The 26,282-nt window shown below is 52.1% G+C and overlaps 1 protein-coding gene across 1 annotated transcript in view; it reads left to right on the forward strand.

Annotated features, from left to right (window-relative positions):
* CCDC33 (coiled-coil domain containing 33) overlaps positions 1 to 26,282 on the forward strand; it is a gene marked incomplete at both ends in the record, with an annotated part of 124,137 nt that overhangs the window by 45,240 nt on the left and 52,615 nt on the right. The window contains 7 exon segments of the mRNA XM_079700120.1: positions 622 to 738; positions 3,959 to 4,065; positions 4,806 to 4,926; positions 10,900 to 11,029; positions 11,679 to 11,812; positions 12,770 to 12,841; positions 25,860 to 26,054. Coding sequence (XP_079556246.1) covers positions 622 to 738; positions 3,959 to 4,065; positions 4,806 to 4,926; positions 10,900 to 11,029; positions 11,679 to 11,812; positions 12,770 to 12,841; positions 25,860 to 26,054 — 876 coding nt within the window.

Consider the following 26,282-nt stretch of genomic DNA (forward strand, 5'->3'; position numbering starts at 1 on the left):
TCAGCAAAATTGAGATAATATCCCTCTTAGCATGGCCATTTGGAGGGTCAAGTGCAATGATGGGCGTAAAGCACCTAGCAAGGGACCTGGCACATAGTAAGTGCTCAGTTCAGATTAGTTCCCCTCCTCCCTCCCTTCCCCAGGCCCTGGCACTGACTTTCTTTCCAAGCAACTCTTCAACCATGGCCCCAGGGGTATTTACCTTCCCTAGACTCTAAGGAGAACCCCAAGCCCAGGGCCTCAGGATGAGGAAGCAAAGACCCAGAGAGATTAGTGACTCACCTGGCAGACTCAGCACTTCAGCTGTAATTCTGGGAGCATCATCCAGACTTCTTGGCTCTCTGTGCACTTACAACCCAGACCTTGTTATCACATCTTTACAAAGAGAGCAGTCAGGCAGTGGTCCTTGTGAGGGTGATGAAATATTCAAATAGAAAAGGGAAGATTTATTATATTGATCTCCTTGGAAGGGCTCGCAGGGACCATGAACTTTAATTATCAGCTTGGAGCCCCAGTGGAGCAATGCCAAGTGATTGTCTGTAGAGGGCTGGATTTATGGCCAAGGTCTGGCCCTTAGTCACTCTCCTCCTTGTGTGTCTTCTTCCCCCACCCCGTCCCCAGCCCACTGAGTCTGGGAAAGCCAATGAAGCCACTGCCAAGACCCAACTTTATGCAACAGTCGTCCGGAAGGGCAGCTTCATCCCCCACTACATGGGCCAAAACCACACAGCTCTGGAGGTGCTGGGACCGGGACCCTCAGGGGTGGGATGGGGTGGGAAGGGGCCAAGCTTTGAGCAGGCCCCAGGCTCTGCCCTTGGCCACCTCTGGCTGGTCTGATGGTGTGGGACAGTGGTGTCTGGGGAAGAAATCAAGAAAGAAAAAGGCAACTGGGTTCTTCAAATATAACCTAAAGTAGTTGGTATAGAACCTGCCCTGGGATGGCAGGGATGATGGAGATAAAGATGATGATGATGTTGCCTAATCATTTCCAGCACTTTCCAGGCATATGACCCTGCCCTAACCTTGCCTTCCCTTGCTGTGCTCTTCACACACCCGGCAGGGACTGGGAGGACAGGAGGCTCCTAAAGTCTATGTCTCCCTGACTCTCATGTGGGGAAGTAAAGCGCCCCTACCTTGGCCCACATTTTCTGGTGTTTTCTCTCTTATTCACTCCCTTCTGGAGTAGTGACTCCTGACCTAGGATCTACATCCCCTAAATGAAAATTTTAGGGGCCTCTCCACTCTTTCTTGAGTCCTGTTTCTGTTTGGCTGGTCTTCCAATTAGGCCTTCATTCATTCATTCAATGACTATTTTTGGAGTCTCTTCCATTAACCAGGCCGGGGCTGGGCCCAGCTTAAGCCTAGCTTCCATACATGCTCTCCACCCCCCATTACCTTCTATCCCTAGGTCTTTCAGTAGCCCCAGGAGGACTGGAGATGCTCCAGGAAGATGTGGTCCTGGGACCTAGCCTCTCTCCTTTTCCCTCAGCCTTCACACTGCCCAGGATGACAGATTCAAATCCAGTCATGGCCTGAGTATGACCAGGGCGGAAGCCAAGGGGGCTTAAGCTCTGGGCTTCCCCTGCCCTAGTGGGGCTGATCTGATCTGCCCCATATCACTGTAAGCCCAGCAGGGCACTAGCCCCATTTCACAGCTGGGGACACTGAGACCCAAGGAGAGTCTGGTATAGGAGCCCAGAGCTCCTGACCCACATCTCTGCTTCCCCTCAGCCATCCTTGGATGCCAGCATTTGTCAGACCTGCAGGCACCCTCTGTTCCCATCTCCCCCTGCCTTTTGATCATGGTCTTTCCTGAGGACAGCCAGCAGCCTTCTCTCTCTCTCTCTCTCTCTCTCTCTGTCTCTCTGCCTCTCTGTCTCTGTCTGTCTGTCTGTCTGTCTCTCTCTGTCTCTCTCTCTCTCACACACACACACACACAGAACAAGGAAGAGTGACAACAGCTTGGCCTTGCTGTCCCCAGGCCATGCCTCACAGAGAGGGGACCACACCTCTGAGGTCCAGGCTGAACATTGGCCTGCAGGGCGCCTCCCTGTGGATCTGCCTCAACCCCACCCCAGCCCTCTGACTTGTCCCACAGAGTCTGGGCCCCTTTGCCCTCCAGTACCCTGCCCACTCCCCTGCCCCAGCACAGATGTCCTCCTTGTCTGCTCCTGATGGCAGACCAGGGAGCACATTGGAAGAAGAAATTGCTTGGGCAGCTGTCTCATTCACACCTGACCATTCATCACAGAACAGTTGTAAATTAGCACCCCACACACACACCTCAGACCCACCTCTCAGCCCTTACGCCTGTTGGAGTCCCTGTGAGCAATAGAGAGTCTAATAGGTTCCAGTGAAATCCCTCAGGCCCAGACCTCATCCCCATCCGAAGTCTGAAATGCCACCATCAGAGATTCAGTCCTTTGAATTTGGTAAAGGGATTCAGTCTCCAGAGGCCCCAGTGAGACCTGAAAAGTCCTCATCACTATTTCAAGCCCTTATCAGCCCACACCTGTGTGGAGTGAGCTGACAACCAGCTGAGATGGGTCCTGGCAGAGGGGCTTAGGAAAGGGTGCTAAGGGAGTAGGGGGAGGAGAAAAAGGAAAAGATCCAGAACAAGCCCCTACTCCCAGCCTCTCTCCTCCCATTGAAGGTAGAGCTAGAAGGACCAGGGAAGGTATGGTCCAACCTGGCAGGGGCCTCTTCCCATCCTGAGGTGTTCCTGAGACGTGGCCCCTCAGCCAAGTCCAGAGTCCCTTCCTCTTCCTGCTTTTCTTCCCATCAGCACCGTGTAATCAGTATCACCACCCATCCTCCAAGACCAGCTCAACCCCAGCGCCTCCTTGAGGCCACTGCCTGTTTCCTGTTCCTCACCCTCCCAGGACCCTTGTTCTCTCTCTCTCTCTCACACTCATAAGCACAGTCAACCTCTCTCGTGCCTGTTCTCCCCTTTTCTCCTTCATTAATGTCACTCATTTATCCCACAAGCACATATTGAGCTACTCTCTGTCAGATACTTTTGCTAAAAGCTGGGAATACAGCAGTGAATAAGATAGATATGGTCCCTGCCCCTGCAAAGCCAGGGTTCTAGTCAAATGGACAGAAAATAAACAAGAAAGAAATTAGAATAACACAAGTGATGCTGATGCTATGAAGAGGCAATCTAGGGGCTGAGACAGTGGGGGTGGGCTTCTTTAGTAAGAGTGGTCATGGAAGGCCTCTCCGAGGTGGTGATATTTAAGCTCTAAAAGAGGAGAAGGAGCCAGCCACTGAGTTGGTGGGGGTGGAGGTGGAGAGTCTAGGCAGAGGCATCAGCACAAGCAAAGGCCCTGAAGCAGAAACAAGTGGGGCATGCTGGAGGGGTGAGACAAAAGAGGTTGGGGGGCTGCAGGAGATGTGGGCTGAGCGGCAGACAGGCCAACCCGTACAGGCCTTGGCTATCATGGTTAGAATTATGGAATCCATTCTAAGGGCAGTGGGGTTGGGGCAGGGGGATAAGATGATCCAGTTCATTTTTAAGAAGGCAGCTTTTGTCACCGGGTACCAGATTGCCTGGGAAAGGGAATGGGTTGGGCGCAGGAGTAGAAGCAGAGGCCAATGAGGGGTGAGAAGTAAAAGGAACCACAGCTGGGGGATGGGGTTTGGGGTGAGGGCTGAAGGGGGAGTGGGAGCCCATTAGCGGACAGAGGTGAGGACCAGGAGCCGCCGGGATGGCAGTGGAGGTATGTGGGGACAGAATCGGTGTCTTCTCCCGCTGCCTTCCCAATGTCTGGCCCAGGGCCTAAAGGAGGGCAGCCTTGAACCTCTGTTCAAGAACCGAGACAGGAGCAGGCGGGAGCATGTGCAGAGACGTGGATGCAGGGATGGTCTCATTGTTGGGGAGAAAGATGGTGGGCTGGCCATGTCCCCGAGAGGGCCCAAGTCCACCCAGGGCTCACCTGCCTCCTCTCTCACCCAGGTCATTCTCTGGGGGGTCAACGAGCCCCTGGTCAACAGCCCCGGCCCCATGGTAGTCATTGCCCTGGTGGTTCCCAGCTACAAGGAGTTTCAGGGAGTGGGGCCCAGGTGGGGGTGGGCAGGGAGGGAGGGGTGGGGGATAGAGGAGGGGGGAGGCTAGAAACCTGCCTTCCCCACAAGGCCCAACAAACCTCCCCACTGGGGCTGAGGTCCCAGGAAGCTGCCACAGCCCTGGAAAGGGGCAGCTCAGACCCTTCACAAGAGCAGGCTTGGAGTGGGGGGAGCCAGCACGTAGAGGAGAAGGGTCCTCAGCCCCTCCAAAAGTGCCCCCCATCTATACCCACCACATCCACAGTTCCTCTCCCACTCTAGTTCAGGGACAGGCACCATCAAGTGGCTATCCCCAGAGGAGGCAGCCTAAGGGTCCTCTCAATTTCATGACCTTTAGCCCTGCCTAGGAGTCCCCTTCCTCACCCTCCTGGAGGTCTCCCTGGCACAAACCCTGGCTCATCCCCCTCCTCCCCAGGCCTCTTTTGGGTTTGGTGGATTCACAGTCCACAGGAGGGGACTCAGTCAAGGCCACAGTTAGTCATGGGGAAGGGAACCTGGGAGCTACAGCCCACCTCCTGACCAAGGCTTTCTCAAGGCTTGGACCAGCGATCAGAAGGACCAGTGTCCACCACCTGTCAGGGTGTCCAGACCTGAACTACATGGGCGATTTCATCTTTTCCTCTCTCACATCAATCCAGAGCACACGTGGGAGTCCTTGGCTGCCTGGCTGGGCAGAGCCAACAGTGCTGGACACCCATAGCACTCCTGTGCTGACTCCTGTCTCTTTGCCTTCCCAGAGTCAATCAGGTAAACTGGGACCCGGCATCCCTGGGGCTTCCCATCACCCCACTCTCCTTCCCTATCCCATCTGTGATGAACTTTGATGTTCCTCGGGTCAGCCAGGATGGGTGCCCTCAGGTATGGCTCTTTCCCTCATTTGCCCTCTCTCTGGCTTATACCTCTAGTAACTCACCGACGTGTGCATTCGTTCGTTCACTCACTCAGTCAGCCGTTCACTTAACGATTAAGAGTTTACTGAATCCCAACCCAGGGCCATGCCTGTCTCTGCTGTGGAGAAGCTGCCCTCAGGGAGCCCTTGGTTTGATGAAGACAGGAGTCACACATGTGAAAAGGTTAAATATCAACACAAGATAATGTATAATTAATAACAAACCAGGAGGGACTGTCAGAGCTATAAAAATCAGAGGAGAGAAGACAAATATTGTATGATTCCACTTACATTCAGTACCTAGAACAGGCAAATTCATAGAGGCAGAAAGTAGAATTGTGGTTGCCAGAGACTGGGGGAGGAGAGAATGGGGAGTTATTATTATTTAATGGGTACATAGTTTCTGTCTGGGATGATGAAAAAGTTCTGGAAATAGATGGTGGTGATGGTTATACAATATTGTGAATGTACTTAATGCCACTGAACTCTACACCTAAAAATGGTTAAAATGATAAGTTTTATGTTATGCCTATTTACCACAATAAAAAAAAAACTTTTTTTAACCCGAGGTGAGAGGGATGTGAAGCCTGAACAGGTGTCCTGACATAGGACTCCTGAGTTTTAAATAGGGGAATGTTGGTGCAGGACGACTGAGAATAAGAGCACAGGTGTGGAGATGGGGATGCACGGACATGATACACATCAGGGTTAGAGAGGAGGGTGGTGGGTTTGAGTACGTCGGGGAGGGGTGTGCAGATTGTGGCTGGGCCCAGGGCCTTGGCCTCATCAATCTCTTCCTATAGTCTACACTTCAGTGGGACCTTGCCCCACACGACGGTCCCAACATTCGTAGGGACCTTGAAGAAGAGAGCTTGGGAAGTCCTTCCTGTTGTCTGCCAACCAGAATTCATGTCTGGCGTGGCAAATACAGAATGAGGTACCCCTTCGGAGCCCCAGCCTTCATTTAAAGGCAAAGACATTTGAAGAAGGCTTAGACACGAACAAGAGTGATGGTGATGAGGAGGGGTGGGACAAAGGGGGACTCGGGGGACAGAGGCTTCAAACCCAAACCAATCCTCAACCTGATTTCCCCAGAGTCATCTCACACGTGGCCCTGCATTTGCCCAGAAAATTATGAACCAATCAGCAGGCAGTCCCGAGGGGCAGGAAGCACCGGCTGCTTTAATGAGTGAGCCCCCTCCCTACCCCGGGGCCTCTCTGGCTGCCTTTGCTGCCTAACTAGTCTGGGTGAGGGAGGTGTCCCCAGTGCCTCTTGCATGTGTGGGACTCGAGGCCAGGGGTCCAGCGATGGCAGGATGCTTGCTGAAAGTCACCCGGCACCATGGCAGTTGGGCCAGGTTGAGAACTCACTGGCAGCCGGCAGAGGTGCCCAGGTGCCAGCAGTGAGAGGACAGGGGCAGGCTTCTGTGGCCCAGGTGGGGAGATGGGGGGAGTGGGCGGAGCCCTACCTGGAAGGGGCACCAGTCAGCAGCTCACACAGACCCCTGCCCTGTCCCCTCTCCAAGCATCAGTCCCCTCATCTCAGCTGAGCGGGTGGCGGTTGGACTAGGTTATTTCTAGGACCTGTCTCTCTGACATCTTGGGATGCTGTGATGTCCCACCAGTTGCCCATCATGACAAATCACTCTGGGCAGGAATTTGAGGGCCTAGCAGACCTGGGTTTGACCCATCTTCTGTGACTTACTGGCTGTGTGACCTTTGGCAAGCTTCTTAATTTCTCCAATTCCTGATTCCTACCTTATTAGGTTATTAGGAGAACTTACTGGGATAACCTGTGCAAAATGTCCAAGTCCAAGGTGGAAGCTAAACGGATTCAGACACTTTCAGAGCTGCCCCTCCCCTAGTGCCAATGCCCCTTCTGAGGCCAGCCTCACCATTGCTCTTGTTACATTTGGCTACAAGTAATATAAACCCCAACTCACATGGACTTAAACTCTAAGGATATTTACTGTGACACATTGGGAGGGGTCCCCATGAAGATGCTGACAGAATTGGTTGATGCCTGGGCTCAGCAGCATCCACAAGGACTCAGGATCTTTCCAACACCCCTGGATTGCCATTTTCAGCTGGCTAGGAGCTCAGGGGGCAAAATGTTCCTAGCACCGCCCCCCCCCCAGCAGACATGACCAAGACCAGTGGAAGAGAGAGCTTCCCCTTCCCACAAATGTGTGTGTGTGTTTTTTTTAAATAACTGTATGTATTTATTTATTTTTGGCTGCGTTGGGTCTTTGTTGCTGCGTGCGGGCTTTCTCTACTTGCGGCGAGCGGGGGCTACTCTTCGTTGCGGTGCGTGAGCTTCTCATTACGGTGGCTTCTCTTGTTGCAGAGCACGGGCTCTAGGCACGTGGGCTTCAGTAGTTGTGGCGTGTGGGCTCTAGAGCGCAGGCTCAGTAGTTGTGGTGCATGGGCTTCATTGATCTGCGGCATGTGGGATCTTCCGGGACCAGGGCTCGAACCTGTGTCCCCTGCATTGGCAGGAGCATTCTTAACCACTACACCACCAGGGAAGTCCCACAGATGGTTTTTATGAGGAGCTGCAAACCTCCCCTCCAGCTGCCCTTCAGCAGACTCCCTCCTCTCATTATTTTTGCCAGAATTTGATCACATGCACTTGTTGACCTGGCCCAGCCTGTGGGACCCAACATAGGGTGGGACTTGGGAGTCACTCCTGCCCTGCACCCTGTACTCTTGAGGGGGGCCATTGCCCAACAGGTGGCTCCTGTTGGCCTGGCCTCCTACAGAGCTGATAGAGCTCCTGGCTGATGAAACACGGGCAGTGGTGAAAAAAGCTGTCTGTGCCCACTCTCATCTCCTTGCTCAGCCCCCACAGCAGTCTGTACCCAAGCTCTCATGGGCTCCTGTCCATCCCACAGACCTTGCTGGCATCTTCTCTTGCCCGGACCATTGCAGCAGCCTCCACTAGGAGACTCCCATCCCATCCATCCTGTGACAAGTGGTCAGGGTGACCCCCTGCCCAGGATTAGGTCCTACCCCTGGACTCCTTGTCCCTACCATGGACAGGACAAAGCCCTGAGCTTTGTACTCTGAGCCTGGAATGCCCTTCCACCTTCTTATCTACTGCACGATCCCTAAGGTCCTCCCCTCCCCAGGTTGGAAGTCATAGCTTTCCCCTCAGACATTTAGCTTCCACATCCCACAACTTGCTTAGGCCTCTGCATGGATCATAGGGATGTGTGTATGTGTGTGTGTGTGTCTTTGTGTGTGTGTGTGTGTGTCCTATCCTCTTGCAAGGCGATGAGCTCCAGAGAGGAGTAGTGTCTGGCTCTAGCTCTCCCATATGCCCTGCTGAACCCCAGAGGCCACTAGCATGGGGAAGCTGCCAACCAGCATTTGCTGAGTTCAGTTGAATTGAACGTGCACCTTCATAGCAAAACATCCACTGTCTCCTTCCACCCTCAAAACAGCCTTTCAAAGCATGGAGCATAAGATGTTTTCTCACCGGACAATGACAAAACCAGATCCCAGAGAGGGGAAAGGACTTGCTGAAGGTCACACAGCAAGGTTGAGGCAAACCTGGGTCCAGAGCCTAGGTGTCCTAGCCACCCAGCATCAGCTGCCCCAGCAGCTACTCTTCCCAGGATGGCCACCACTACATCTGGGCAGAGCAGGCAGCAGCAGGTGTGGGTGTGGGTGTAGGTGTGGGTGGGCCCTGGGGAAATGGGAGGAGGGACCATAGGCCCATGTAATGAAGGCTCTGTCCCCAGAGAAGGCAGGTCTGCCTCAGTGGCTGGGGGTTACTGGTTTTGCTGAAGATCACAGCTGAAGGTTAATCACATTCCTTATTGCACAGCCTGCCAGGGTCTTTCCCATAAGCATCTGTGGGGAATGGCTTCCCCACTCGCGGTGCTCCCCCCACACACATGCCACCAGCACCTCCGCCAGGTCCCTGGCATCAGACTCTGAAGGTGGTTTAACCTTGATTCCTTGCCCCACCCCATACACACATGAGAGAGGCTGACCCTCCCTCCCCAATTCTAGGTCTCAAGGGCTCTTTCCTCAGGGACTTATCTGGGAAACGATTCAGGAAAGGAGTTGTCCTTCCTGGGCAGGCAGACACTGTTTCTTGCTTTGTAGACTCCATTTAGACACTTTAATAGGCCCTAGAGAGGACAGCTAACGTCCATTAAACACCCCTCTTCCTGGGTGGGAGCAAGGGATGGGGCGGAGGGGGCTGTCACATGTCCTCCTTGAGTGCCCTAGTGTCTGGCAGATGGTCCAGGCTGTGTGGATGCCCCTTGGGGATTCAGGAGAATGGGGTGGCTCTGGGAAAAGTCTGGTTTAGGGATAAATCCTGAAAGGCCATTCCCAGGCACCACAGAACCCAGAGAAGCTTCTCTGGCCTGGCCTGGTGGCCAAGTGGCTGTCCCTGAGCTGCCACTAGAACCTGCTCTCAAGACCACTCCCATCACCCCAGTCACTGTCCCTGTATTCAGGGCCCCCTAGCCCCAGAGTGACTGCAGCTCATCTCCCCAGGGGCAGGGGCAGACAGAGCTGGGCCACAGGCTGGGCCTGGGAGAACAGGAGCAGACACATTAGTGTGACAGGCATCAGGGCCCTGCCACGGCGGGGGGAGTGGACCCACAATGATATTTCGCGATCCTACATCAATAACTCCTAGGGCTGGCTGTGCCTTTGTGCTGACCTTTTCAAGTGATGACTGATTCCCGCAGGGGAGCGGGAGGTGGGAGCGGCTGCCACTGTTGCTGACAGCCCCTGGCCGGGGGCAGAGGCAAGGCAGCCACTTGGAGAGTCTGTGCCAATGACCCCCAGCCTCTGCCTGTGTTGGGACCATGCAGGTCTGCCTGCTGGGTGTCACAGGCTGATGCCCCCAAGTCCCATTCCTCACTCACTACCTTCTGGCCTTTGCAGATGCCGGACCTCCTTCCCCTGGAGTCCTTCCTCATGTTAGGTGTCCACACATGCCAGGCTTGATGCCACCTCCACATTTTTGCTTAGGCTGTTTTCCCACCCAGAATAACATCCTCCCTCCCTTCAGTCTGCCAGATCTTCCCTCAGAGGCTTCCTCTGGTCCTGTTTCTTTCAAGATGGCTTTTCTGATCACCCACGGGAGTGTCTCAGATAGTCCCTTGTTTAGGGGCTATAGTTATGTTGTCTTATTTTGTTGTTTAAATATTACCCACGTGTGTGCTCCAGCTGCTGGCTTAGCATGCCATCAAGTCTCCCAAATCCCCTATTGAAGACCTGCCGTGGCTCCTGTGAGAGGCTGGGAAACCCGTGCAGGGAAGAGAAGGGCTGGTGACAAGGGCAGAGGTCTCGTCTAATTTGGCATCTATGACACCACCAGCCATGGGTGGGAACACTGGTGCAACTCTTTAGGAAAACAGTTTACCCAGGATGAATCAAGTACCTTAAAATATGCATGTCCTTTAACTCAGCAATTCTATTTTGGGTACTTGAACTAAGGAAATAATTTGAGATACAGAGCTATGTATCAAAGAACATCCAATGCAGTGTTATTGAACAAATGGGAAGGGAGAAACCAGGACACTTGGACGTGACAGAATATCCTGCAGCTACTAAAGCTGAGTAATTAGTGTTACTTAGGACTCTGGATATGCTTAGGTTTTAATGGTAAATGAAAAAGGCAGGATGTTAGGATGACAGTTATATACAAAATAGGCATAGGGAAAAAACTAGAAAGAAACACACAATCTTATGAACAGTTGCCTTTAGTGTAAGAATTTAGGTGGGTATTTTTTTTTCATCTTTCTACTTTTCTTTTTTTTCCAAAGTTTCTTCATTAAGTGTGTATTTATTGCTTTTATAATCGGGACAAACATCTGTGACATATATAGACATGCACACAACCAAATATCTGGACATCCCTTGATTTGGGAGAAGCTGTGGCCTCACCACCTTCTCCCACCTTCTCCTTTCAGCTGTCCAAGCCTGGGGGACCCCCAGAGCTGCCCCTGTGGAATCAGTCCTTCCTCTTCCAAGGCCAAGATGGAGCCACCAGCTTCTCAGAGGACACAGCCCTGGTGCTGGAGTACTACTCCTCGTCTCCAAGTAAGTGACCCCCGTTGCCATGTCAGTGCTGCCACATACCAGGACATGTGTATGGAAGGGTGTTCAGACCATCCTGCCTCTGCCTCCTGTGGGGGTGGGTGAGGGGTCCCGAGGCAGCCTCCCCATGTGCGCAGACAGGTTGGGGAGCCCCTGGCTGGCTTCCTTGTCCCAAAGGCAACACTGGGATATGAGCCAGGACACGTGGGCCCTATTCCCATACTAGACCCTCGTATTATTACACCACCACCCCGTCCACAGTGCCTTTCCGGGAGGGGAGGAGCCCTCAGAGCTCACAGGGGGAGCTTTGTGCAGAGACAGGATTCAGAGACCGGCTGATCCACAGTCTTAGTTCCACACCATAAGAGTGAAGCCCCCAAAGGACAGAAACAAGGGAGAGCTATATGAACACCCAGAGACACAGAATATGTTTAGAGTTGGTCTTGAACTCAGGAAGCCCTGAAGAGCAGAGGAGGAAGAGGAGATTTTTGCAGGGAAAGGCCAGGAGGCAGTAAACAGGTGGGCGGTGAGGGATGGGAGAATTAGATGTCAGGTACCAAAGGATGGGCCCCGTTGGGACCTCAGACACTGGGATCCAAGAAGCTTGGGCTGGGGGCTTTGATGGGAACCCCAGCCCGTCCTACCTCCACAGTGAAAGGCAGTGAACCATGGACCCTCAACAAGCCCCTAGGTATCTCCGTGTTGCCGCTAAAGAGCCGTTTGTACCGCAAGATGCTTACAGGGAAGGGCCTGAATGGGCTGAGTGTGGAGAAGCTCCCCATCACCGTGAGTACCCACCACCGTCCCCTAGACAGGGTCCATGGCAGATCCACCTGGTCCCACCCCTCCCCAACCTGCTCCACCTTGCCCCCGCCAACAGAGGCGAATCTGGCTTCTCCAGCAGCTTCCACCAGAACCCGCACCAGGGAATCTGACCACTGTCAGGTGTGAGGAGTACCCACAACACCAAAACTCAGTCTTACTCCCGGGCTTGTGATGAAATTGCCCCCAGACAACTTGCGAGAAGCACAGGGAGGCCCTAGGGGATAGCAGCAAGAGTTCAGACTTTTAACCAGCCAGACCTGGGTTCAAATCCTGACTTGCCCTAGTCCTCACTGTAGATCCTGGGGCAAGTTACTTAACCCCTCTGAACCTTAGAATGCCCATCTCTAAAATAGCAACAACATGCCGTACATTCTTTCTCTGCATAGTGAGAGAGTCTAGAGCCAGACGGTCTGGTTCTACTACTTACCAGCTTACATGACCATGGAAAAATTACTCGGTCTCAGTGACTTAGTTTCCCTGTGTGTAAAATGGGTTCATAGTAATAGTACTTTTCTCATATGGTTGCTATGAGGTTTTTTGGAGGAAATACCTGTAAAGCACTTAGAACAGAATACGTTCTCAATAAGAATCAATGCGTTATTATGATCATTGTCTATTTCTATGCCACCTTTTTCCCTAAAATACTCTGGCCAGCCTGACATAATAGACCTCAACAAATTGGAGCTTCCCCACTCTGCCAGGAGGCAAGTCTGAAGGAGCCAACTGTGGAGTTGGAAAGGGTAGTACGGGAAGCAGTGAGGGTGAGCAGAGTGGGAGACCAGCTACCGCCGCCCTCCCACTCTCTGGGCACAGCGTCCAGCAGGTACTTCCCCAGGGAATCTGAAACAATGGGCAGAGCAGAGGCAGAAGCTGCCTGCCCTGGCCAGTGTAGCTGACTATTCCCTTCTCCTCCTCCAGGACACCAAGCTGAAAACCATAAACAGTGAGGTCCCCACGGCGGATCTCTCCTTCCAGCTGCTTTCCTCTGAGGTAAGACTGTGGGTCAGGGGAAGCTCAGGGCCCGGCAGCCATGTGCCAGCTCTTGTAGCCTCTCCGTAGGTTCCAACCTCCTTTTCAATCGCTGGCCTTATTCAGGGGCTGGTGCCAGGGGCTTTTAGAAGGATGGGGCTGCTGTTTTGGATGGAAATTTCTGAGGGTGATTTAAGGCTTGAAAAACCTGAGATTAGGAAGAGAGAGTTGAGAACAGAGGGCCACTCAGACCTGGGAGTCAGCCTCTAACTCAGCCCAAGCCAAGCCTGGCTTACTGGGATCAAGATTCTACAAGTGTGAACTGGATATTAGCTTCTGTTGCTGTGTAACAAACTACCACAGACTTAGTGGCTTAAAACAACACCCACTTATGAGCTCACACTTCTGTAGGTAGGCAATGCAATACAGCAAGGCTGAAATCAAGATACTGGCAGGGTTCTGTTCCTATCTGGAGGCTCTGGGGAAGAGTGTGCTTCCAGGCTCCCTTAGGTTGTCATCAGAATCCAGTTCCCTGCAGTTGTAGGGCTGAGGTCCCTGTTTCCTTGCTGGCCGGGGGCCTCTCTCAGCTCCTGAAGGCCGCCCACATTCCTTCTCACAATGCCTTGTCCATCTTTAAGCCAGCAGGCATATCAAATCCCCCTCACACTGCAAAGCTCTCTGACTTTCTCCTCTGTCAGCAGCCAGAGAAAACACTCTGCTTTTAAAGGGGCTCATGTGATTAGGTCAGGTTCACTCTGATAATGTCCCCATCTTAAGGTCAACTGTGTCGTGTTAACATAATCACAGGAGTGAAAGCTCATCATATTCACAGGTTTCAGGGATTAAGGTGTGGAATCTTGTAGGCTCAATTTTGGAATCCTGCCCACCACAGCTGGGTTGCCCCAAGTTGAAAGTCCCCAGGGACTGAGCCCTGCCTGATGGATGGGATCACTTCCTCTATCAGCTATATTTGGGCTCTGAAGTCCAGCTTGGACTCGGGTCATTTGGCTCCAGTACACCTGACAGGCTGGAATTTTCCCACTTTTCTCTCTGTGGTGCTGAGAGAGGCATGAAGCTGGGATGTGGGCAGTTGAGGACCATGACCCCCTGGAAATGCTTACAGGGGCTGATGTCTGGATCAGCCCACTCCTGCTAGCTTCCCATGCCAGGAAAAATAGTCACCAGCTCTGGGGTAATACTTGGCCCTGTGACCTTACCTGTGAAGAACGCAGGGAGTTCCTTGTTGGAGGGTCTGAGAGGTCTATCTGGGAAGGTACCCATCCAAAACTCTCTCCCCGCAAGGCCTCTCGTGAGTGTTTGAAACCTCCCCATTAACACTCCCCACTGTGGAATGTTCCACATTGCCCTGTAGAGACTCCTCTAATTCTTGGTGAGAGAGAGTTTGTTAGATACAACCTGACATCCACACCACCACCATCACCACCAAACCAGGTACAGAATGGAGAAGTTACGGAGAGGGGAGGGAACACAGAGGCAACAAAAGACCCCAAGAAAGGGGAAGCAGGGATCCCAGATGTCCCAGATTGGAGCTCAACCCTACATGGCTCTTCTCAGGGTCTAGAGTCTGTCAGTGGCCACTGCCAGCCCCTTCCTCACCTCCCCCTGCCTCCTACACCTTTGCTGGGGCACGTGTGTCCTGAGAACCGAAAGAAGTGTCAAGTGCCGCTGGTCAGGGCACTGGGGGACCCAGGCAGGCAACAGGCAGGTGGGCAGGACACTTCCCCAGTTGCCCAGGGGCTGGGCACAAAGGTCTCAGTGATGAATTATTCACTGGAGCTGGGCTAAGTGCAGAATTAATCCCTTTCCTTCCAGCTGGTGGCTTCACTAAATTATCCCTCCAAGTCATGCGGGAAAATGCTGCCGAATTCATTTAGCTGCTGAGTGTTTTGATCTGGGCCTTGTGATTTTAGCTTCCCCTTCCCCCAGCCCCCTCCCCCTGGAGGCGGGTAAAAAAACCTTTCAGTAGTGGATTTCCGAGAAGAAAGGAAAAGAAAGGAGATCAAGATTGGGTGTGTACCAGGAAAATAGGACTGGAGGAAATTCAAATTCTGCAGCCAAGAATTCACACACACAGTTCTACACATACAGAGTCTCACACAATCACATTTGAATACCCACACACAATCACATATGCAAAGACATGCAACACAAACATACACATCCCTCTGCAAGAGTGCACACATTTATTGCATATATACATGCTCCCACACCCGAGCAAACTGACACACAGACGTTTTCACACCCGCATTGGCACACACAGAAGAGAAGTCTTTTTGTGGTTAAACTGTTTCTTGGTGAAACTGTCTGAGAACTGGCCAATAACTGACTCACTTTGATTCTAGAAGCTTGAAGTCCAATGTGGGGGCCTTAATATGAAAAGCTAAGATGGACTTGGCATAATCTTACAGCCATGGTACCCGCTCATTCATTCTTTTATCCCACATATATTTGATGAGGACTAGAGTTTTGGCTGCCCTTCTGGAATGCAATGAGGAGAGGGAGAGGCCGGCAGCCGTGGAGCCCGTCTGCTTGAATTTACCCTCAGGCGTGGACATGGTTCTCTGCTAGTGTCTGAGCCTTTTTGTCATCCTCCTCATGTGGAGGTGGGAGAGTGTTGATGAACAGATCAGATGGCACTGCATCTACAGCGTGTCCCCAGCTCCATTCCTCACCATCGGCTTCTCTGTAATACCACCGCTGTTCTCCGTGCAATGGCAAATCTTTGCTGAGCACCTGGCTGTGGAGCAGATACTGTCCTGGGTTTAGGAATCTTCCATTGAAAAAGATGAGAAAAAGGCCCTGTCTTCATAAAACTTGCATTCTTAGAGAGCAGGGAGTGTGGACCAGATAAGAGCAAATCAATTCATGAGCAGATATCAGCTCATGATATGAGGCCTGATGAAACTCAAACGAGGTTACACGATAGGGAGTGCTCAGACAGGCTCTTTGGATTTGATGTGCTCTCTGAGTAAGGTTACCAGCCAAGCCGCTGTAACAGAGAAGACCCGGTTCCTTCCATCTTATTGTTTCACCTAAGGTGTTGGCCACCAATTCATGGTGAGAGGCACCCAGCTTTCATCTCTGCATTCCAGCCCGTGGGAAGGAAGCGCCAGACCTAGGACCAGAACTATCGATTCTTCCACTGTTTAAATCAAACACTGCTCAAAGCCCCAAGAGCCACTACCTGAAGCCTGGAGATCTTAGAGTCCTGTGGATACTCCATCTGCAGCGGGGTTTGTGATAATGGGCCTCTCAGGGCCCCTCGTCCACCTGGCTAACAGCACCATCTTAGGGGCAACTCCTTGCTCATAGACAGCTGTACTACAGAGAGGAGATGCTTCAGAACAAATGAATATGTCTGTCCTATTTGGGTACCTCCCACTTGAGGACACAGCCTCTTTCCTGAGAGCCTTCATGTCCTGGAGGTTTGGGCACAGGCCATCCTGGTTAACTGACATTTTGGGGAACACAGTTTCCCCACACCCACTGCTTCCATATCACCCATTCTCAGAGCTCCAGGAACAAGAACATTGTGGTATTTCCAAATAGGCAGAAACCACAGAGATGTCTCTCCACAGCCCACCTGGGCCAGAAATCTCCTTGATGCCATCCACCACGGGTGGTCACCCCAGCCTCTCCTCTTTTCTTTTTTTTTTTTTTTTTTTTTTGCGGTACGCGGGCCTCTCACTGTTGTGGCCTCTCCCGTTGCGGAGCACAGGCTCCGGACGCGCAGGCTCAGAGGCCATGGCTCACGGGCCCAACTGCTCCGCGGCATGTGGGATCTTCCCGGACCGGAGCACGAACCCGCATCCCCTGCATCGGCAGGCAGACTCTCAACCACTGCGCCACCAGGGAAGCCCCCAGCCTCTCCTCTTGCTCTGCCATGTCAGGGGGCAATTCACTATCTCTAGAAGCAGCCCATCCCATGGTTCAGTGCCTACAGCTGATAGAAATGCTCACCCCACATTGAGCCCACCCTACCTCCAGGGGCTCTCTCTCTGCCCCAAGCTCCTGACTCTGCCCTCTGGGGCTGCAGTGCAACCCCTGCAAGCCTCCTTCCAGCACGCTGGCAGGCAGACTAGCAGTCACAGTCAGTGGCAAGAAGGAGTGGTTTCCTGGTTTGGGATATTGTGCTTGAAGCTGGTTCTGCTGGTGATGGGTTGAGCTTTTTCCCTCTGATGGAACTTCTCTGTGGACACCTGCTGCTCAGAGTGTTCTGCCTTAAGCTAGGGTCGTGTGTGTAGATGAGTACATACATGTATAACTACATATAGCTACAAAAAACTAGAAAAACACAGACATCTGTGTATACACAGAAAACTTCCCTTTATTCCCTGTTCAGTGGGAGTTCACCTTGGAGGTCCATAAGCCTCTGAGAACCCATGAGCCTATGACTACTCCATATATACATACACGAATAAACCCCTAGTCTCCTCCATTCACCCTCTGATCTTGGCCTCTTCTCTTTGAAGAGTGTGATCTGGTCCCCCAGGAGTCTATGATTCTCCGGGCTAAGCAGTCTGCCTCTTTTAATGAACTGGTTTCAAGATCCCACAGCATCCTGGGTGCCCTCCAGCTTGCAGACAACCTCTTTGAAGTGAGACAACTGACCAGGTTTCCTAGGCTGACTATGTGGATTAGAGCCTGGTTTGCACACAGTAGGTGCTCAATGTGTCGACTCCTGCCTCCTTGCCTGGAAATGTGCCTCCCCATGAGGTAGGACAAGTCCATGCTGTCATCTGGGTGTTCAGCAACGGAGGCCCACTTGGGGCTGGGATTTGGGATCCAGGGTCTTGCCCAGGCAGCGTGTCAGGGCACCAGGCAGAGGCAGAGCCTCTCAGATGAGCAGCCCCCTCTCCTTAGCCCACAGATTTGAGAGATGCTGGAGGATTCAAAACCCACTGCTTCTTTGGATTTGGCACAGACAGCGTGCCTTTAAGGAGAGGATGAGGTGGCCCCTGCTATCCCCCACTGAGGGAAGGGGTGGCTCCCACAGCCCCATCTGACCTTCCCCTCCCTGTTCCCCTCAAGGGAGGGTGGGGTGCGGGCAGGTCTTTGATGCCGTGTAAAAGGCTGCCCCGGTGTTTTTATTCAAACCACTCTTTCTGGAGACCAGCCTGGAGTGGGGACAAGTGGCTGTTTAGCAGATGTGGAGTGGAGGGCAGGGGACAGGCAGAAACATGTTGACTTCTGAAGAATTCTTATGGATTTTTGGAAAGCCACACATGTCAGCCCTGGGCTGGTCTTCAGAGAAGCCCCAACACAAGCCGTCCTCCACTTCCTCACCAAGCCCAGCTGCCCAGAAGGCCCAGTGTCCAGGGTGGCACAGCAGCCTCCTCAGCTACTTCTATCCTCTGGGAGCTTCTGTTCCACGCCCAAGACTCCAGCTCTGAAAACGCTACCATAAGGATAATGATGAATCCAGAGAAAAATCCCCTTTCCCCTCTTTCAACCTCACACCATCCCTGGCTGTCTTCCCTGCCCTACGCGCAGGCCCCCAGCCTCAACCTGCGCCCCCTACCTCCCTGTCCTCCCCCACTCCCAGGCCACATGGCAGGAGACAGAGGAAAAGACTTATCCCTCCCCAGCTCACAGGTACCCTTTTCCCCACCTGCTCAGACTCTAGGCCCAATTCAGAGATCATCCCATACGACCCAAGGAAGCTGGGGACAGGTGAGCGAGAGCGGGGAGCCCGTGCTTTTCCGGGGCCAGCCTGGCCCTTGGCTCACAGATACTCAGCGTTGGGTCAGGGCTCACCATCCCACCATAAGAAGCTCCTGCCTGCTTTTCACAATGCCTGAACACCTCCCAGCAGCTCCATGCTCCCCCAACAGTCCCTTGGTTATGATGCAACTCCCCCCATGCTCCCCACTTCAGGGAGGGCATTTGACACTCCCTCCAACACACAGGGTTTTACGGACTCTGCTTGCTCACTTCTTGTGACAGGGACCTCATTTCCTCTCAGGAAGCCCTCCCCAGCCTCTATCAGCTCCCTTGTAGACCTCTTCCTCCTATCTCCCTCCAGTTGCCTCCCCCAATCCTGCCTTTTCCTTCCTGAGACTGGCTCCAGAGAAGTTAGCACCCATGTCCAGGTCGGCCCTGTTGCTGTTTGCAAACTAGTTGTGTCCTCTCCAGCCCGACCAACTCTCCCTCTGACTGCTCTTTGTCACACTGGGTTTCTGCTTCTCATCCTCCTGGTTGTCTCATCTTGACAACACTCCTCTTAAAGTGTCCCCCCAAACTGTGGAGCTGGATCAGTACTGGTGGGTAAAATAGGACTATCATCCTTTTTCTGCAAACACATTCTCCCCTTTGGTGCAGCCAAAGCCTATCATTCGCTTTATTCCTAACCAAGGTTGTGGGGTCCATTTAGAGCCTGGGAGTCCTGTCTGGTATGTGAGCCACTGTCAGGTGGCACACCTTCACCTTGAACCTCTGCTGCTCTATTTTGAACTCACCTTCTTTGTCTCAGCATATTGTCTGGGCTTGAGATCACTCTGGACCCTGATTTCATCATGCGTCACACATTCACAGCCCCACCTCCACCCCTACTCCAAGCTCCGGGTCATCTGTGCATGTGGTTAGGACACTTTGCTGCAATGTGCACTAAAGAGCGTGCATCCTTGGATCTGGGTTTGAATTCTGGATCTTCCACATGATCTTAGCCACCATGAGTTTTATTTTTCTATCCATAGAAAGGGGTTGTGATCCCTACCAGCCAGAAATGTAGTGAAAATTGAATAAGGGAGCGTGTGTAAGTACCCAGCAAAGGGTCTTGCAGACACTCAGTAAAGGGAGCACTTACTATTGTTCACCCAAGTTGCTGACAAACATGCTGAACTCATCAGGGATGACGACAGAGCTCCAGGGGGAGGGGAACGACAGAGCCCTGCTAATCCATCACTCGGCGCCCGCCCCTCATGACAGCTGCTCCACCAGATTCACATCCGTAAGGACATCAGGAGGCCTTGTCAAGTGCTGAAGATAAACGTCACCAGCACCACATTTGGTCTCACAGCCATTTTTCAGAGAATGAAGAAATGGAGAAGAGACAGACAATCATCTCTCTAGAGGCCAGAGCCCTGAGCTGGGAGCTATAGAGGAGATAGAGAAAATGAAGACCTGCTTCTTGGCCTGTGAGCTGCCAGGCCAGGGTGGGCAGGAATGGACCCAGAGCCATACTGCAGGCTCATCCTGAATGCCTCACCAACCACCCTGTGTTGCCTTGAGAATGTGAGCCTGTGACTCCCAGCCACAGATGGAGTGGATTGAGTCAGGATGCAGGGATGACTAAGGAACTGGACATTCGGGCCTTCCCCTGGCCTGCTCTGCTCTCCACATGAGCCCAGTGCATAGCTGATGGATTGAAGAAGGGGGAGGAGAGGAAGTAAGACAGGGCAGAAGCTTCCGGACCAGACTTCTCAGAAAGTGGGGGCTGCTCTTGGGATTTTTCCCATCTCAAAGCCAGACTACCACAGCCTTAGACCTCTTTTTAGCAAAACCATGTGCACCCTTGGTCCAGCCAAGGTCATTCAGGCATGAATTCATCAACCATTTGTTAGATCCTTAACCTGTGCCAAGCAGTAAAGCACCCCAAAAGATTATCACTATTCATCTTGCTAAGGGTTCTAGTTGAGGTAGTTGCATTGTCAGGGGAAGAGTCATAGAGAAGCATGGTTTGCACTCTGCCTCAAAGAGTGGCTTGGAAATAGGCAAGGCAAGGGTTCTTCTGGGAGAGGGAACCACAAGTACAAAGCCATGGAAACACGACAGTGTCTGGAGTGCATGGGACATGAGGAAGCTGTTGTGGGCGGTGAGACTGGAGGGTTAGATGGGGCCTAGATTCTCGAGGGCCTGAACGCCAGAATACAGGGTATAGACTTCATCATAGAGTAATAGGAAGCTAAGGAAGATCTTTGAGCAGCAGTAGGATGTGATCTGACCTATATGTTGGAAGGGTCTCTCTAGATATGAATAAGGGGAACCCAAGGGAAAAGATTAAGTGCAGAAAGACCAGGTTTCAGGCTAACAAGAGTGAGCCCACAGCCTATCCACTGAGACATAGGCAGGGCTCTATTTAATACTAAAATCCCTGCCAGAGTGGTTGTGAATCTGCCTGCCAATTCAGGGGACACGGGTTCGATCCCCTGGTCGAGGAAGATCCCACATGCTGCGGGGCAACTAAGCTTCTGTGCCACAACTACTGAGCCTGTGCTGTAGAGCCTGTGAGCCACAGCTACTGAAGCCCACACACCTAGAGCTTGTGCTTCGCAACAAGAGAAGCCACCGCAATGAGAAGCCCGTGCACTGCATCGAAGAGTAGCTCCCACTCCCGCAACTAGAGAAAGCCCGCAGTCAGCAACGAAGACCCAACGCAGCCAAAAATAAATAGATAGATAGATAGATAGATAAAAGAATGGTACTACATCCATAAATAAATAAATAAATAAATAAAACCCCTGCCAGAATTTTTAAAAAATCTTTATCACTGGCTCCCCTCCTCTGACACCACAACTTGTTTTTATTTATTTTTTTTTTTTTTGTTTGTTTTTTTTTTTTTTTTTTGCGGTATGCGGGCCTCCCACTGTTGTGGCCTCTCCCGTTGCGGAGCACAGGCTCTGGACGCGCAGGCTCAGCGGCCATGGCTCACGGGCCCAGCCGCTCCGCGGCATATGGGATCCTCCCAGACCGGGGCACGAACCCGTATCCCCTGCATCGGCAGGCGGACTCTCAACCACTGCGCCACCAGGGAGGCCCCACAACTTGTTTTTAGATTAACCCTCTGACACCATTTTCTGGAGGCTGAATCATGGCCCCAGTGAGGATTAACACTTGGGCCCTTCTTGGCTGGCAGACAGACTCAGAGCTTCAAACCCCACCGCAGCTGCAAGACCACATGGTTTGTCATAAATGAGGCCTACGATATGCAGGGGAGGCAGCAAGCCCCCTTGGAGGGACCCGTTGAAACTCCTTCAGCTGAAGAGATAAGAACCTACAACTGCAGCCACAGGAAATGACAAAGCAGCGACTGATGGGGGATCCGCTGCACAGGGCTTATTATGGCACTTGCCAGCGGGCGAGACACCCTTATCAGGGAGAAAATTGCATCAGGCCTCCTGAATTACTAGCGATTGGAAGCAGATTTCTTGGGACGCACTTTGTTAGATACCTAATGAGCAGGATACAGGCGGGCAGAGCCCAAAGCCAGCGGGGCGGGGGACAAATGTCTTTGTTAAACAGAATTTGTCAGTTTCCGCTCCAGGCTCCCTGGGGAGGGTTCAGGGCCAGCTAATTGAATTAAGAGCCTGTGCGCTCCAGCAAGAAGGCTCAGGGCGGGGCGAGAGGCAGGCAGGCCGCAAGCCGGGCACTTTCAGCACCGAGGACAGCAGCTGCAACTCGGCTAGTCTGTAATTGCCAGGGCAGGCTGGAACAGTTGCATTTTGCATGATCAGGGACCTAGGGGATGGACTGGGTAGGAGGGAGGCAGAAGATGTTAGAGGAGGAGGGGGAAACAGGTGACCCAAGAATCCTCGAGCCTGTTATGCTATTGGCCTGGTCTGTCTCAACAGACCCTCTGCAGGCAACAGTGAGAGCTGAGAAGGAAGAAGAAGGGGTGTCTTCTCCCCACCATGCACTCATGTGGTGTGGGACAGCTGCAGCAGGACAAGGAACAGTGGGCTGGGCGCTGAGTCTGAGCCAGTGCGCGGTCATGCATCACTTTGAGCTTTCAAAGTAGGTCTCCTAATTACAGTCCTAATGAAGCAGGATGTGCTGTAGCCACGGAGCCACAGAGTGAGGGGCCACTTGTCAGCCCCAAGCTGCCTCCGCAGGCAGGGCAAAGCCTGCCAAATAGAAAAGCAAATAAGCAGGCTTGTGGGGTGAGCCAGAAGCCTCCTCCCCCACCTGGAGGAAGGCGGGAGAGCAAGGCAAGTCTGGGCCCGAATACGGAAGAGCTAGTCCCCAGAGTTCCCCCTTCTTTCCATCCCCATTTTAGCATTGTTTCTCCCCCATTCTCCACCCTGACCCACCGCTTCCAGCAGCCTAGCTCCTCCCTGTAGTCTCAGACAAGGTCCCTCCCATGAGGAGCAACGAGAGGGGGGCACAAGCCCCTCCCCAAAATGTAGGCAGACTGAAGCTGATGAGTCTGGACAGGTAATGTAAGGGAACAATAGAGAGAATTTAAGCACTATGTGAAGCACTGTGGTCCTCCTGGGACCCTTACCTCACATGACTAAAACAACTGCCTCTGACCTTCCCTTTGGGGCCTGCCTTATGTGCAAGTGTAAAGATTTTTCTATAAAAGTCACCCACCCATCTTACCCCAAACTCCAGGCTGGGATGGATCCTGGCAAAGTTCACTGGGAGACCTGCAGGGGTGAGGGCTGGAGAGGTACTCTCGTGAAGCAGCTGTGGAAGCAGGTATAAGCCAGAGCCAGCCATGGAGAGGGCAGAGCAGGACCACTGAGTCTGGCAGAAGCTACAGGAAGAGCAGCTGGGGGTCAGGAGGGTGTGGGATGGGCGGAATAGACTGAAGTCCATAGATACTCTGCCTTGCCTTTCCTTCTTCTTGGAACAACACCTCTGCCCACTGGAGACTCATGGGGTGGTCTGGACTGAGGGGTCTGTCTCATTTTTATTTCATCTTTGTAATGAAATTAAATTAATTATACATAATAAATTTCAGAATTCACATAAAATTAGTGAGTGCCCAGTTCTGATCAGGGGCCCAGTAAGTGTCAGCTCTGGGTCACTGAGCTGACCCACTTGGTACTGGGGCCATGCAGGGTGGATGTCAGGGTGACAGGCTGTGGAGGAAGAGACTCTCTCAGCAGTGTGTCCCTGCTTTCAGAACTGATGAGGGCGCCTCTGGAGAATTCTCCCTTGATTTCATTACTTCTACTTCCTCCCCTAACTGGATTAGATGGCAGTCTATGAAATCCAGGGCATCAAGATTGGCTTTCTGCCTGGAAATGAGGAGAAATGTCATTACGGGTCCTGAATCAGCATCTCACCCCAGCCCCAGGGGCCACCTGGTCAATGGCGAGTCGGTCTTTGCCTTGGCTAGTTATTTCTTCCTTCCCTCTCTCCTACATCCATCTACCCAGCCATCCATCTAATATACATTCTGTAGTTTTTCTGCTACAGCCAATCGTGTTCAGCTGTTCTGAACCGGAGACAGATGTGGTGCTTTTTCTTATCTAAAACACACAGACAACTAGAAAACCCCAAACCATCTGACTCAGATGCTGTACAGAGGGCATGTTCAGTGGGGAGCCTCTGAGTGAATGAAAGTTACTGAGAGGAGCAGGTGAGAGAGACAGCCAGGTCTAATACCCAGGGACAACACAGCCCCAGAAGTCTTGGTTATAAAGTGCAGTCAGTGCCAAAGTCAGCCTCAGAGCCATCCAATGCTTCACTCTTCCCACCCCAAGAGTCTTCATATAGCAGCTTTCTCCTGGTACCTATTTGATGGTAGGGGGAGGGGCGGATGAGGCCCAGACTGGACTGGATACCTCTGTACTTGTATGAATGTCCCTTAATCAATTGATGCAAGACTGAAAATGCTTTTTGTTAATGAATTTCTGCACACCAAATTTATTTTTAAAGGGTAGTTATTTAAAGGATCCTAGTGGTTTTTCATATAGAGCATCCACTTAAAGAGAGGCCCACCTGCACTCATTCTCTCTGTTTGTTCAGGGTCAGACATTTGGGCACTTCTAACCCTGAGCACATCTGTCTTGGTTGGCACTGTGCCCACTGTTCTATTTGCTTCTTTCTAGCACAACACTCTAGACAGTGGAATATTTATCTACTGTATGGCCAAGACAGGATTCCAACAGCTGATGTAGAGTGGAAGTGGGTCATCTTTGAGGTCCCTACAAACTTGAGTCTGCATGATTCTTTGAAGAATGGGCATGTTTTGGGGGCTAACCATGGATTTCCAACAGAGCTTTCAAATAACCTCTCCCCAGAGGGAGTATAAGACATGTCCCTAAGCCCGAGGAACTTAAAGTTTTCTCAGAAAAACAACAATGGCAAATAAGCCTGGAATTAGAGGACAGTGTGAGAGCAGAGAGGACCAACTGCTGGGCTGGGAGAACCCGGAAAAGCTTTGAGCAAGTGTGGGTGGAGGCCCTGAAGCCTTCCTGGAAGGGCTGGTATTTGAGTGGGGTTAAATTCTAAACAAGCAGAGATGAGAGTGGCAGTCATGTCAAGAGAGGAAGAAGAGAATTAGGAAAAAGAACATGGATGGAGAAAGAGGCCCATCAGAGTAGAGAGAGAAGAGACACTGTTCAATGGTTGAGAAGATGAGAGGATGGATGACAGGGAGATGGAATGGAAAGCAAGTCTACACAGCAAAGGGTGTCAAAGGAACATGGAGATTTTCGAATCTGTTGTTACTGCACCAAGGGTGGGAGTCATAGATGGCACGGTTTGTTTATTCTTCCAACAAATATTTCTTGAGTACCTACAATGAGGCAGACACTAGGGATAAATGAGTTCCCAGCTTACAGGTAATTTGCATTTGAGTGTGGAGAGTGGAGGAGCAAGGCAGACAGTCCACAAGTAAACACATTTTTTGGAAATGAATTTTCTGGTAGAGTAAGTACTGTGAACACAGTAAAATGGGATAATGTGAATAGAGTATATTGGAGGAGGGGTTACTCTAGGTGGGGTGAGCCTCTATCTCAAAGGCAAGGCCTCTCTGAGAAGATCACATCTGGGCTGAGACCTGAATGATGAGAAGGGGACAGGCATGTAAAGACCCGTGAGGCTCTCTGGGTAGAGAGAACAGCAGATAAAAAGGTCCTGAGGCAGGAAAGAGCTCGGCTTGTTGGAGAAAAGGCAAGGACAGTGTGGTTAGAGCACAGTGAGCAAGGGGGCAGGTGGTGGGAGGTAGACAGGGCCCAGGCAGGCAGGGCCTCCTGAGTCATGAGGAGGAGCGGCTTGGGGGTGTAGAAAGGCACACTGATGGTAGAAAGGCAGAGAGCAATGTCTCTGCACCTTCTCTTCCCAGAGGCCGGAAAACTTCTTGACACCAAACAACAGCAAGGTTCTGCCCATCCTGGACCCCAAGATCTTAGACGAGAAGCTAGGTACCATCCGTGAGTCCTGGTCCAAGGCCACAGTGAGCTCCACAATTGGCTCCAACACATCCACTTCTCAGGAAACAGAAGAAGAGACTCAGGTGCCCAAGATGTCCCAATCAATGGTGAGTGTCTCCCCTCCAGGGCCAGGAGGGCCAGAGTGGGGATGGGGCCTGGAGAAGGGACTTGCCTGCCACCTGTGAGCTGTTCACTCCTTGGGTGGCGAGTGGACCTTCGCTTTAGGCACATTCTATATATGAGTCACCCTAAACTGGTGGAGGGTGTGGAGTCTTCATCTTACAGAGTTTCTTCACCTTTGAATGGAACTTTTAGGTGATTTCTTTCAAAACAAC

This window comes from Hyperoodon ampullatus (genome assembly GCF_949752795.1).
Source record: "Hyperoodon ampullatus genome assembly, chromosome: 3".
Lineage (NCBI taxonomy): Eukaryota > Metazoa > Chordata > Mammalia > Artiodactyla > Ziphiidae > Hyperoodon > Hyperoodon ampullatus.